The 12,004-nt window shown below is 41.9% G+C and overlaps 1 protein-coding gene across 1 annotated transcript in view; it reads left to right on the forward strand.

Annotated features, from left to right (window-relative positions):
- The window catches only part of gabbr2 (gamma-aminobutyric acid (GABA) B receptor, 2), a 211,634-nt gene that overhangs the window by 115,496 nt on the left and 84,134 nt on the right, over positions 1-12,004 (forward strand). Inside the window, exon 3 of the mRNA XM_035430498.1 lies at positions 7,276-7,446. Within this exon, the coding sequence (XP_035286389.1) occupies positions 7,276-7,446 (171 nt within the window). The remainder of the gene's footprint in view (positions 1-7,275; positions 7,447-12,004) is intronic.

Raw genomic sequence — 12,004 nt, forward strand, 5'->3', positions numbered from 1 at the left:
GTCAAGCTCTGTGGCTGCCTCGCACAGAGACTTAATAAGCTTACCTGAAACTGGTGTCAACACTTAAATAAGATAAGAGCTGATTGGTGTTTGTGTTTAGAAGGCTTTCATAATTACCTTGAAAATCCAATAAAAAATGTGTGTGCGTGTGTGTGTGCATACATGCAAGTGTATGTGTGTTTGTTTGTGTTAAAGAGAAACACAAAGAGAGAGAGAGAGAGAGAGAGAGAGTCTCAGTATATATGTGCACATGCATGTTCATGCACCTGTATATGGAAGCCATATCATATAGAATCAGCCAGACTTGATGTGGAGCAAAACAACAGCAAGCACTGTAAGAAACACGTACAACCTCTGCAGGGCCTAGTATTGGACAGCTGTATAATTCAAACTTGTACGGCGACCCAGATCTGTCTGGCTACTCTGACAGCGGTGCACCTGAGAGAACTACCACTTCAAGCACTTTTCTTTAGTTTTTCAAAGTTTTATTTCTCGCACATAGTCATAAAAACACCTTCCATCCACATCACTTCAAAAAAAAAAAAAAAACTTGTCAAAAGCAGCTACCCCTCCTTGCTGTTTTAATTATCACAGGCTCCAGGAGATTGAAAATAGAAAGGGAAGAAACTGTTTGTCCATGTGGCCTTGCTGTAACAGAGAGTCGTCGATTCTACTCGAGGCGTTGGTCAATGGGGCAGGCCGAGGAGTGGAGTGGGTGAGCTGGAGATTAGGGCAGGCCCAGGGGTGGACCGGGTGACCCGGAGATTAGGGCAGGCCCAGGGGTGGACTGGGTGAGTCGAAGATTAGGGCAGGCCCAGGGGTGGAGTGGGTGAGCTGGAGATTAGGGCAGGCCCAGGGGTGGACTGGGTGAGTCGAAGATTAGGGCAGGCCCAGGGGTGGACTTGGTGAGTCGGAGATTAGGGCAGGCCCAGGAGGGGACTGGGTGAGTCGGAGATTAGGGCAGGACCAGGAGGGGACTGGGTGAGCTGCAAATTAGAGCAGACCGAGGAGTGGACTGGGTGAGCCATAGATTAGGCGAGAGCTGCAGAGGTACCTGCCGGCCTGATTCTCCTGCTTCCTCTGCCTCATGAACTATTCAAGCCTCGCCAGCGAAGATGTGCGCCGACCAAATCAATCTTTCAGAGAACTTTCTCACCTACCTGGGCCTTAATACATTTAGCACAATTCATATTTAACTTGTGAACTGCAGCTGCTAGTGGTGGGGTGTAATTTGTGCCTGTTTTATTTATTTATTTATTTATTTATTTATTTATTTATTTATTTATTTATTTATTTATTTATTTATTTAAATAAATAAACTAGGCTTAAAGTTATATAGGGTTTGTTTCCCACTGTGTTGTTGCCAACAGTGACTACAAAAAAGACTGAGTCATACGAGTTTTATCAGTGACCATGGTGCTAGGCTTGGGCCTGAAGTTTAAATAAATCCATCCTTGGAATATTATATAAATATACTTTGAGTTCATAACCAAAGTTTATAAGGCTTTTTTTTCTGTGAGTTGGCACTCCAATGCTGTGAGTATTTTTTTCTTCGGAGAATTCAAAAGCCTAATGCCTTGTGATGCTGTCTGTGTTATTTCCCACTAATGGAGCATTGTCAGCCTATCTGAGGTTTACTGAAATCAAGTAGGTGAGAAAGAAGATGGGGACAGCTAGCAGCATAAAAGTGATACTAGTGGTGGAACAAAATGTCTGCACCAGCAATATACAATTAACCTTATACAGTATAATGCACATGGGGGGAAGGAAGCTTCATTTGTTATGTTTGACCCAATCAAGGGTGAGCGAGTAAAATTTCCATCAGGTGATTGACAGTTTAGCTGGTGGTGGCGGTATCTGTGTGCTTAACAATGATTGGTCCCCTCGGGATCAAAATGAATTATCATGCCCCTCCTCCAGAGCCACCTGGGAGCAGATAGCTGATTGATGTATTCTGTCCTTAGTTATGCATCTGACTGATTCATTGCATTGATCCAGGACAAAATGTGGGGAAAACATAAAGATTATTTGTCTGCATTAGCCATCGAATGTTCCCACAGCAACAACTGCCCGTAAGACAGATGTTCCCATCTGTGATTCGCTCGCTCTGAGATTGGGAGAGAGAGAGAGAGAGAGAGAGAGAGATACAGAGCCCCAGCTGACCACAGACTATAACCTTAACAAAAACCTGCCCACCTCACTGACCACATTTACATGCTCGCCATATTCAAAGTAACAATCTTTATTCTGGTTGGGGTCATTTTTCGATTATTCCAATTACGTGCGTTTGCATTCATCATGAATCGAATACAAAATTAATACAGTATGGTAATACAATAATTAAAATCAATTGCATGAGTTAACACATTAGCATTGACAGCCCCGCTTAAAATACTTCTGTGTCTTTCACCTGTGTCTAATTTGTTCTGTGGACTGAACTCAGGGTCTTTCATTTTGTTTGCTAGACCTTTAAACAGGTGACGTTTTCTGCTGTCCATGCATTGCACAATGTTTAATTCTTATGCACAATTATTACATTAGTATACTTACAATACATAGATGAACATGTCTGTGTCCTTGTAGGTCCAGATGTGAGGGCTTTGTGCTTTCCATGACATTTTTGCAGCAAGCGAGCTGGTTGACTTCAACACTGAAGACACCTTGCGAATCTGTGCACGCACAGACCATGTTGAAAAGTTGTAAATGGAATAAGGAATAACGTTCACATGCTTTTCATTTGTGGATTATTAGAGGCATATGCAACCTACCTTATTGGGATTTCACAAATTTGGAATAAGGGCTTAATCTGGTTTTGCTATTCAGAATAAGGTGTTTATATGGGCTGTATTGTAACCGGAATACTGGAGTTTTCCAATGTGGTAGGAATAATGATGCGCGTGTAAACATGGACACTGTCTCTTGGGCAAAAGTGGATTCAGCAGCCCTAAGATAATGAAAGTAAGTTCTGTTCAAAGCACTAATCTGCACATTGTTCCATCTATCCCAGCTGATTTGAACAGCGAAACAACAACAGTTGTCTTTCTGCAATGATGAACGATGCGTCGTGTGGAATTACAGGCCACGGGAGATTTGCTTAATGCGGAACCAGTATATGCCACGGGCCAAATTGCTTACTTTCCAATTACATACGCTGCATTTCTTTTGTTCCTCCACAGGACTAAATGCAGCTATCGCCCTGTTAATAATTTTTCTCACTCATGAACCTTACCTCACAGTATGTTGGGTATAGATTTGGTCAGCAAGCTGGAGAGCTGGATTTCTATCACCAAATTACAAATTAGTGGGAGCGTGTCTCTGTTGCGTCCATTTTAACTTGGTGACCACAGCACCCCTCACAGCCTGGTTCATGCTGCATGCTCAATGGCTCAGTGCCTCAGGGCGGTACCTAAATCTGTCAGGACTGTGAAAAGGCGCAGTTAGAAATCTGCAGAACGTGCCTGAGATTGAATCAGATTTTTTCCTGCAGCCCATTCACTAACATAAACCACGGAGTGAAAATTAGTTTCCTCACAGAGATTCTGGAGCCACCCAACTGCACTGGGTCAGTCACCTGAAACAAATCTAAGTACTACCTGCTCATTGAGTCGCTCTACAAAACACTCCATCCTTCCCTAAAAAGCTAATTGAACTTGATGTTAATACTCAAAAGCAGTCAATACTCAGTTAATACTCAGGACATACAGCGCATGACTAAATCAGGCAATTAAATGTTTTTATATGTAAACTAAACAAACCAAATTCTTATTGAAATATATCATGTATTTTATCAATATATACCCTAAAATGGGACTGAATAATCATTGTCTTTCAATCTCCTCTTGCAATCAAAATCTAACTTTTAATTGTGGTGAGAAAAACTATTCATTAAAGAACAAAGAATTTTTCTCAGAAAAATATGTGGCATTCTGGAGAACATAATCAAACAGATGCAGAAGTTTTTTGAGCACATCTGAGTCTTAAGCAGGCATCCACGACTTCCTGTTCCATGGTGTTATATATTGTATGAGACGATACGTTTGCCAAACTCCCTAAGGCATCCGTTAACATGATCAGAGAACACACAAATGAAGTGTGACCACGGACTGGTTGCTCACATTCGTAAATCAGGCAGCGGCTATACGAAAATGACAAAATTGAAAGTGCCCAGTTTACCCATGCTATTATGGCTGTAATGAAGAAGTTAAAACTACTGGAGCGGTGATGATCCTGCCTGGATGCGCGTGCGTTGTGCCTCCACACACTGTGAGGAGGGTGCACTGAGAGCCCAAAGATTCTCCAGGGACCACAGTTGGAGAGTTGCAGAAGGAGGTTACACCCTGGGGTCACCGAGTCTCCTAAACTTAAATTAGACACCACCCCCCATGCCAGCAAGCTATTTGGAAGGCTTACCAGAAGAAAGCCTCTACTGTCATCGAACCAAAACTATAAGCACCTGGAGTTTGCCCTGGGAACTTTGATTGGCCTTTTGGCCACAAACAACAGAGGTGGGTTTGATGCAAAGAGCCTAATCCTCATTGCGAAGCATGGTGGTGTATGTGTGTTGTTATAGGGCTGTCCTACCTCCAAAGGCCCAGGGAACGTTGTTAGGCTACATGGTATCACGGACTCCATCAAGCAGCTGACTATAGAATCAGAGCTTTGAAATGGCCTTCCCAGTCCTCTGACCTGAACCCCATTGAAAACCTTTGTTGTGAGCTAAAGATGAGAATCAAGGCCTGGGATGCATCTTTTGAATGGAAGAATGGTTCCACATCTCTTGCTATGTGTTCTCCCAACAGACATTAATTGACATTAATGAAGATGATTTGATGTTGTTATCTTGGCAAGGGGAGGGTGCAGAAATGTAACGCGATTAATAATTGTACTTTTATGAATAAAAATTATTTAAATTTTTTTCTCTGAGCAATTTTATTATAATAAGATCATATTGTTGAACATGGAATGCATTTTATTATCAATAAACTCCTTTACAGCATTTTTGTTCATAATAATTGAGTGCCAATAATATCTGGTGGTTGCTGTAAAATGTATACAAATATGTATATCAACATATGAGTGCTGGATGTCACACATTTTATTTATTTATACATTTATTTATTTATTTATTTATTTATTTATTTATTTATTTATTTATTTACCACGTATATTTATTTATCTTTATGCATTTTAATTTAGCTAAGCAATTGAACTGAGACCTTTCTGAAACTAGGAAAAGATCTTTACAAGTGTATTTAGGAAAGCACAACCCGCCTTCTTGAGAGAAAATACATTTCAATCGTCTTACTCATGTAATGAGATGTAGTTGAAATACATTCTGTTAACCTTTAAGGTTTGTAAGATTTTTAGTTCTCATAGAAAGGAAAACAAACAGAGATGAATGCACACTAAAGATATCTGTGCCAAAATGCTTTTGAACTCACAAAAGCATGCAGATATGCACTTAGTCTATTGCGTCAGTCAGCCGATGAAAGCAATCTACTCTGGATCTGAAAAATATGACCAATCACACCACGGATGAGGGTGTATGGCTAAAGGGTTATTTCAGGGCTTGATTACATAAATAGAAACCAGACAAACAAAACCAGATGAAATGAGCCATACATTTTTTTTTTAAAAAACATTCTGAACATTATTAACAATACACTAGCCAATCAGTTGTTGCTATGTTTCAATGAAGTTAAAAGTACATCCACGAGTCATTGCGTGATACTTAAGACTACTGTGTACTGTTGCCTTATAGCGCATTGATTTGTGAATGTTGAGATATTTGGATATGTGCGTAGATGTACTGTAATACTACTTTCCAAGTAAGTGAACAACATTTTACAGTCACACCCATATAATGGTCATGACTGCTCATACAAAGTATTTGTGTAAATATGCTAGGAAGTAATTTTTGCATTGTTGCTGTATACAATGTCTTATATGACTGCCTGAAAATATGTTGCAATGTCCCACTCTCAAAATGAAAAGAGTGAAAAAGCTAAATGTCCTTTATACATTTGTTGTCAATATATTTACATATTATAGTTTATTTCACTTCATGGCAATAAGAACATCATTGACTTTACTACACCACGAAGGTTACTAAATCATAACCTACAACTGCAAAGTGATCTATTTCAATGTCAGTGTTTCAGTATTCAAAGCACACTCGTTTCATTGTGGAATTATTGTAGGAGGTGGCCTTTTGAAGGCGAAATAAAATACTTGTGTCAGCAAACATACTTCAACTGGACTGCTCCACAAAAAATGCATAGTAAATGAATATCTGTATTCATGTCACTCATGCTGGCTTATGTGCCACAGTCCTTTTTTTAACATGAGCAATGGATGCTCTTAAGGGCAACCTGGCGATCGATTACCTTCACCCATCTCTTCACCCAGCCTTAACTCTGAAGGTGCAAGGTTGCTGTTTGCTCACACCCCATTGACTGCAGTCCCATGTCTTGGTGTTGTGAACGTATTACTCAACGTGTGGGTGCCAGGATAGGACAACTGGGCGTGAGATAAGAGTTGAGAAACCTCTAGAGGTCTCTACTCTGATCAGTCTCATTACCATACATTTGTTTCTAGTTGTAAGTAAACACAGGTTTTTTTCAGCTATTTTCAGCAAATTCTGAATTTATTCGAATAAACAAAAACATGCTTGCTTAAAATGCTTTTTTTTTTTTTGATAAATGCTTTGTATATCCTACCATGCATCTTGGGGACAGGTTATTTTGGGAAGCATTGTCAAAGCAACGTGGCACAATTTGGATAATATGAATAATGCAATCAATTTATTGACTTGTTTTTATTAAGACTGAATCCAATGTCATATTTTCTGAACTTACCTGATAACTGAATTTTGGTATTTAATGCCATCCACACACTATAAAAGCATGTCTCATGTCTTATGCATTGTTTGATATCATGCACAGACCCTGTGGTGATGTGGGGAAAGGTCTAGAGAATAATAAAAAAACAAATTGCTTTGAACATTGCATGCAAATGATGTTTGGTAGATCCAACAGTTTTCAAAACAAAGAATTCAGCGATAATAAATGCAATGAGAGATTCAATATGTTTTCAGTTGAGAAAAGTAATAAAATAAGCCCCGTGTTTACTCCAAGAGGGAATTTGGGCTGCAAAACCAAATGCTTGAAAATGTTTATGTTGCTTTATATGGTTGACTGGAGATGGGATTAGCGCAATGTATGCTGTTCCCGTTGAGGACGTCCAGTGATTGTTTCATCTGTGTTCTTCTTTCAGCTGTCCTTTGCGGCAACAACCCCTGTTCTGGCGGACAAAAAAAAGTACCCCAACTTCTTCCGAACAGTCCCGTCAGACAACGCCGTCAACCCGGCGGTAGTGAAGTTCCTCAGCTACTACAACTGGAGCCGCGTGGGAACGCTGACCCAGGACGTGCAGAGGTTCTCTGAGGTGAGCTTCAGCCACGGCTGTAAACACGACCATGGACTGACTGATTGGGATCCTACTTCAACGTGTTTTTTTTGATTGCTAGCGTCTCCCAGAAGGAAAGGTTTCAGTTGGCTGGGAATCCCCCTCCTCATCTTTCAATAGGTCGATCAAAGTCTCTGAACTTTCAACTTTTCAACTGTTTACATTTTTGGACTAACTGTATCATTATAATATGAATATGCGAAAATGCAGTGGGTGGTGATGAGTGTGGTCTTAACACATCTTTACAAAGTCAAATGACACGTATGTAGTGCAGATTTTCAGATATTCAGAATTCAAAACGTATCAAAGATAGATATTATAAATAGATAGACATATAATCTGCTGGAATAGAATTGCACAGTTCAAACACTTCCTCTGTATTCCTCTGTATTGTAAAAAGTTTGAAGCGTGGAAGCCATTTTAAGCTAGCCGGTTAATAACCGAATCAGACCAGTTCTCTCTCCGTGTCCAACACGGTCCCCTAAAGATGCGACAGAGAATAGGTCTGACACCTCATTTGGTCAGATTGACATCTTACAGTCCCGCACAATGCTGAGCGCGCACTCTGCTCCGCTGACCTTTTCAAACGCCGCGCACGGCCGGCAGGCAGTCTGACAATGCGCCCGGCCGTCTGAGTTCCCGCTCCGAGCAGCCTCGTCCGAGCGAGCAGACGGACGTGACGCGCCTTCGGCGAGAGTCCCAGCCGAGAGGCGTGAATGTCAGAGGTCTGCTCCCGGCCCGCACCTGTAGTTTAAATCCAAATGTTTCGCAAATGCTAAGCGAACTTCAGTAAAAGTCGGCAAAAGAAAATGTGAATCAGCGTGTGTTTCCATCAACTACAGTTAGGCGCAACAGAATTACATAATCAAAGAGTGCCAGTCAGACATGTGGCGCCATTTTTTTTAGCAAAACCATGTGACTTAGGTCCCCAGTATTTCATCATTAATTTAAAAAAGCTGTTTTCATCGATCTTTTTATTGCATATTCTCTTTATCAATACCCCAAGTTTTCCAGCGTGGCCAAGCGTAAAAAAAACCTTTTTTTTGCGATATTTCAATAAACTTTTTATTTTTTATTTCAGGTGTTTCCACTCACCACCCCTGTGGTGTTGTGGTCTTTCATTGCTTTTTTTGCCAAGGCTGGACCAATACCCCCCCCCCAGTTTTGAATACATGAGTACTATATTCTTGTTGTTGAACCCATGAACAAAAAACGTATAGTAAATTAATAAGCTGTTCATTCAGCTGTGTGCCCTTTGTTTGTGTTCTGGTTAGACATGCTCTGGTTCTCAGCCTGTATGCATATTCCATGTATATGAGATTATGACACCACTGGCGAAATGTGGCGTGGGTCCTCTAGCTTGGCTAGTATGTGCAGAGAGTGTCTGATAGGCTATAAAAAATATAGGATGGGCAGAGCAGGTTGAAAGAACTGTCCGAGGTGAACTATAAGAGCAGGAATCAGAACAACCAGCTTCTGAAGCACCCGTTCCCAAAAGCTGTTGCAGCAGATGCTGCCGCGTCAACGTTCCGAATCTGCAGAATGCTGATAACCAGACCTCCAGGCTATGGGGAGGGAGAAAATGCTACCAGAGCTGCAAGGGGTGAATTCATCATTCCTACCCTGCTAAGCTTAGCAGCCAGCTGAGGACAGCCAGGTTTTCCCCCTAAAAGGCAGCAGTAAGCTTCTCTGGCACGAGCAGAGAGAGGGCACATAGGCTCATATGACTCGTGTGATGCTCTCGGCCTCTGCAGCCATGACAGTGCTCTAGACAGGGTGTGCAGGTGCTGTGCCTAGCCTGGTGACTTCCCCCATTCCTCTGAGGCAGCGCATTTACATAATACAGTTAAATGAAAAAGCATTTAGGACGGTGACGCTATTTTTGTTGTTTTGGCTCTGTACTCCAGCGCATTTGGATTTGAAATAAAACAATGAATACGAAGTTAAAGCGCAGACTGTCAGCTTTAATTTGAGTAATTACATCCATATCAAGCCATCCGTGTTGGAATTACAGGCTTTTTAATAAGTTAAAGTGAAAGTGTTAAGAGGAAAGTGTGATGAAAGAAAGGAATAGCTTATATTCCAAAGCACCCCCTTATCTGCACCTGGAACTATCTCACTTGTCTTCATTGATAAATTAAGAATTCTGAAGTGTACAGAAAGCATCTTATCTGCTCTGATCTAACCAAATGCCTCAAAGCTCACTGGACAGTGGTGCTTGACCTAGCAGCAGGACCCCAATGACTCCAACCACGTTGCTAAAGCAACCAGGGAGTTTCACAGGGCCAAAACGTAGAATGTTGTTGACTGGCTAAGGCACTCACCCATCCTGAATCCAAATAAACATCAGTTTCACTTGCTAAAGACAAGAACGAAGGCAAGACGCCCAAGGAACAGAAACTGAATATGGCTGCAGTACAGGCCTGGCAAAGTATTACCCAGGAAGATATCCAGCGTCTGGTGATGTCTATAGGGTCACAGACTTCATTGAATGTAAAGGATTTGCAACCAAGTACTAAATGTGATGACTTTATTTCAGATTATGCTAATTTGACCATTAATTTTGCTCCCCTGAAATGGGAGGTCTATGTATAAAAGGACTATAATTCCTACGCAGATCACCTGACATGGATGTAAATACCCTCAAATTAAAGCTGGCCCTCTGCACTTTAACCTATATATGCTTTGTGCGTTTATGTGTGTGTGCGTATTATATAAATAGGGAAATTAACGAGAACTCCCCATAGCAGAAAACAAGACTGCTTTAGGAGGGTGGTGGGGGGGGATGGTGGTGAGGGTACGCATTAGCTGTAACAAGCGGAGACTCTCCACGGTTACGTGAGCGGAAAAGAAGGCAGCGGAAGGGGCCGGAGACGTTGATGGAGCGCACTCGCCGCGACGCACACGCCCGGCTGTAAAAGTAATTACAGCGCTAGATGCCCACATAAAATCATAATCCTCCATCCGTCACAGCCGCCCGTCAGGGCCACTGAATTTGGACTGCACGAGAAGGGGCGAGGCGTCAGCCGCCGCAAGAAATATTTGCCGTGGCAACCGCAGTCCCGACGCTAAAAATTTGAAAGGCGGGATCCGTACCTGCATTTGAAATGAGTTTCCGTCCCTGTTCGAGTCGGCTTATGCTATACTGGTCCGCCGCTCTCCCAGGGGAAAATAAGCAATAGCTACACGTAGCTGGGAGCTCAGTTTTGATAGCAGGGGGCTTAGTTTTGATCAATATAATGACTTGGTGTGGCTGTAAATGTTTTGTGTTTTTCCCTGCGTCATAAATAGTTCCCCATTACGTGTCCTGGCATGACTGAGGGAGTCCATCCCATATTTGCCATTATCACCTAATGCGCGTTAGCATGTAACGTGGTTATTTCTGAGAAAGAAAAAAACAATGTTGAGTGTGACACTGAAAACAGCACGGCCATATATTTCACACAGACATTTCTCTCCACACATCATTGTCCCTATGAACCAGTTTGCAGAGGAAACACTACCATTGGGCCTTGAGCTCCCCAGAGGACTGCATGTCATGCAGCTGATTTATTACTAGAGGAAAATATTATCCAGTGAGGAAGAGGTTGTCCTGACGATAAAATAAACCTTCATGCATTATGCAATTATGCATTTGCTGCATGGGTCTATTTGACAATGCAGTTATATAATATTCAAACAGAATAGATTGTGGATTGTGGTGATACGGCTTGGCTATGTTCTTAACTGAACAAGCATCACCTAAGGAACTGCTCTGGCTATGGGACAAAGCTGAAATTCAGAGACAAACATGTTTACAAACTAAAAGGATAGTTTTGTGAGGATGGCCAAGTTACATATATAGTACTGTTTGTATGAAAGAGGGAAAAAAAACGATATAAATGGATGTTGAGGCTTCTGGGTGTTTGATCCTGTTCAGGCTCTGTCCTAGAGCGTGAGTGGGTCCCATGGTCCCATGGCTTGATATCAAACCTGGATCGTGCCAGTGTTGCCTATAGGTAACTGCCAAAAATACAGGAAACACCTGAGTGAATGAGGGCTTCATTTTGAAAAGTATGTTGAAAGCAAGTGCTTCCACACAGGTGTGGTTCATTTGACATCTGTAGATGCTCAGTTGTGTATAAAAATGCTGGGCAGACCCAGTTCCCCATTTTGATTAACCATGCTTGGAAGAAGAGATCTCACTTACCTTGACCTTGAAAGAGAGGTGACAGTTGGGACACATTTAGCAGAAGTTTAAGTGACTGAGACTGCTGAACTTCTTTTCTCAAGGAACAGTGCCTAAGGTGGTGTTGGCATGGAACTCTTAAAGGTAAAGGCATCCTCAGCTAGGGGCAACTGTGTTCGAAAGCACATGCTCCTCAACCATGATGTCTGTGCATTGGATTGTGATGCAAGGCAAAACAGAAAAACAGACCAGATCAGATACCAGTGAAACACTCTGGTCAACTGCACAACTGCACAAGCCTGTGAGTTTACTACAGAGAAGGAGCAGTGGCTTGCCATTGCAAAAGCCGGAGACTTGGTGCCTGTCTGT

Source organism: Anguilla anguilla, chromosome 8 (assembly GCF_013347855.1).
Source record: "Anguilla anguilla isolate fAngAng1 chromosome 8, fAngAng1.pri, whole genome shotgun sequence".
Taxonomy (NCBI): Eukaryota; Metazoa; Chordata; class Actinopteri; order Anguilliformes; family Anguillidae; genus Anguilla; species Anguilla anguilla.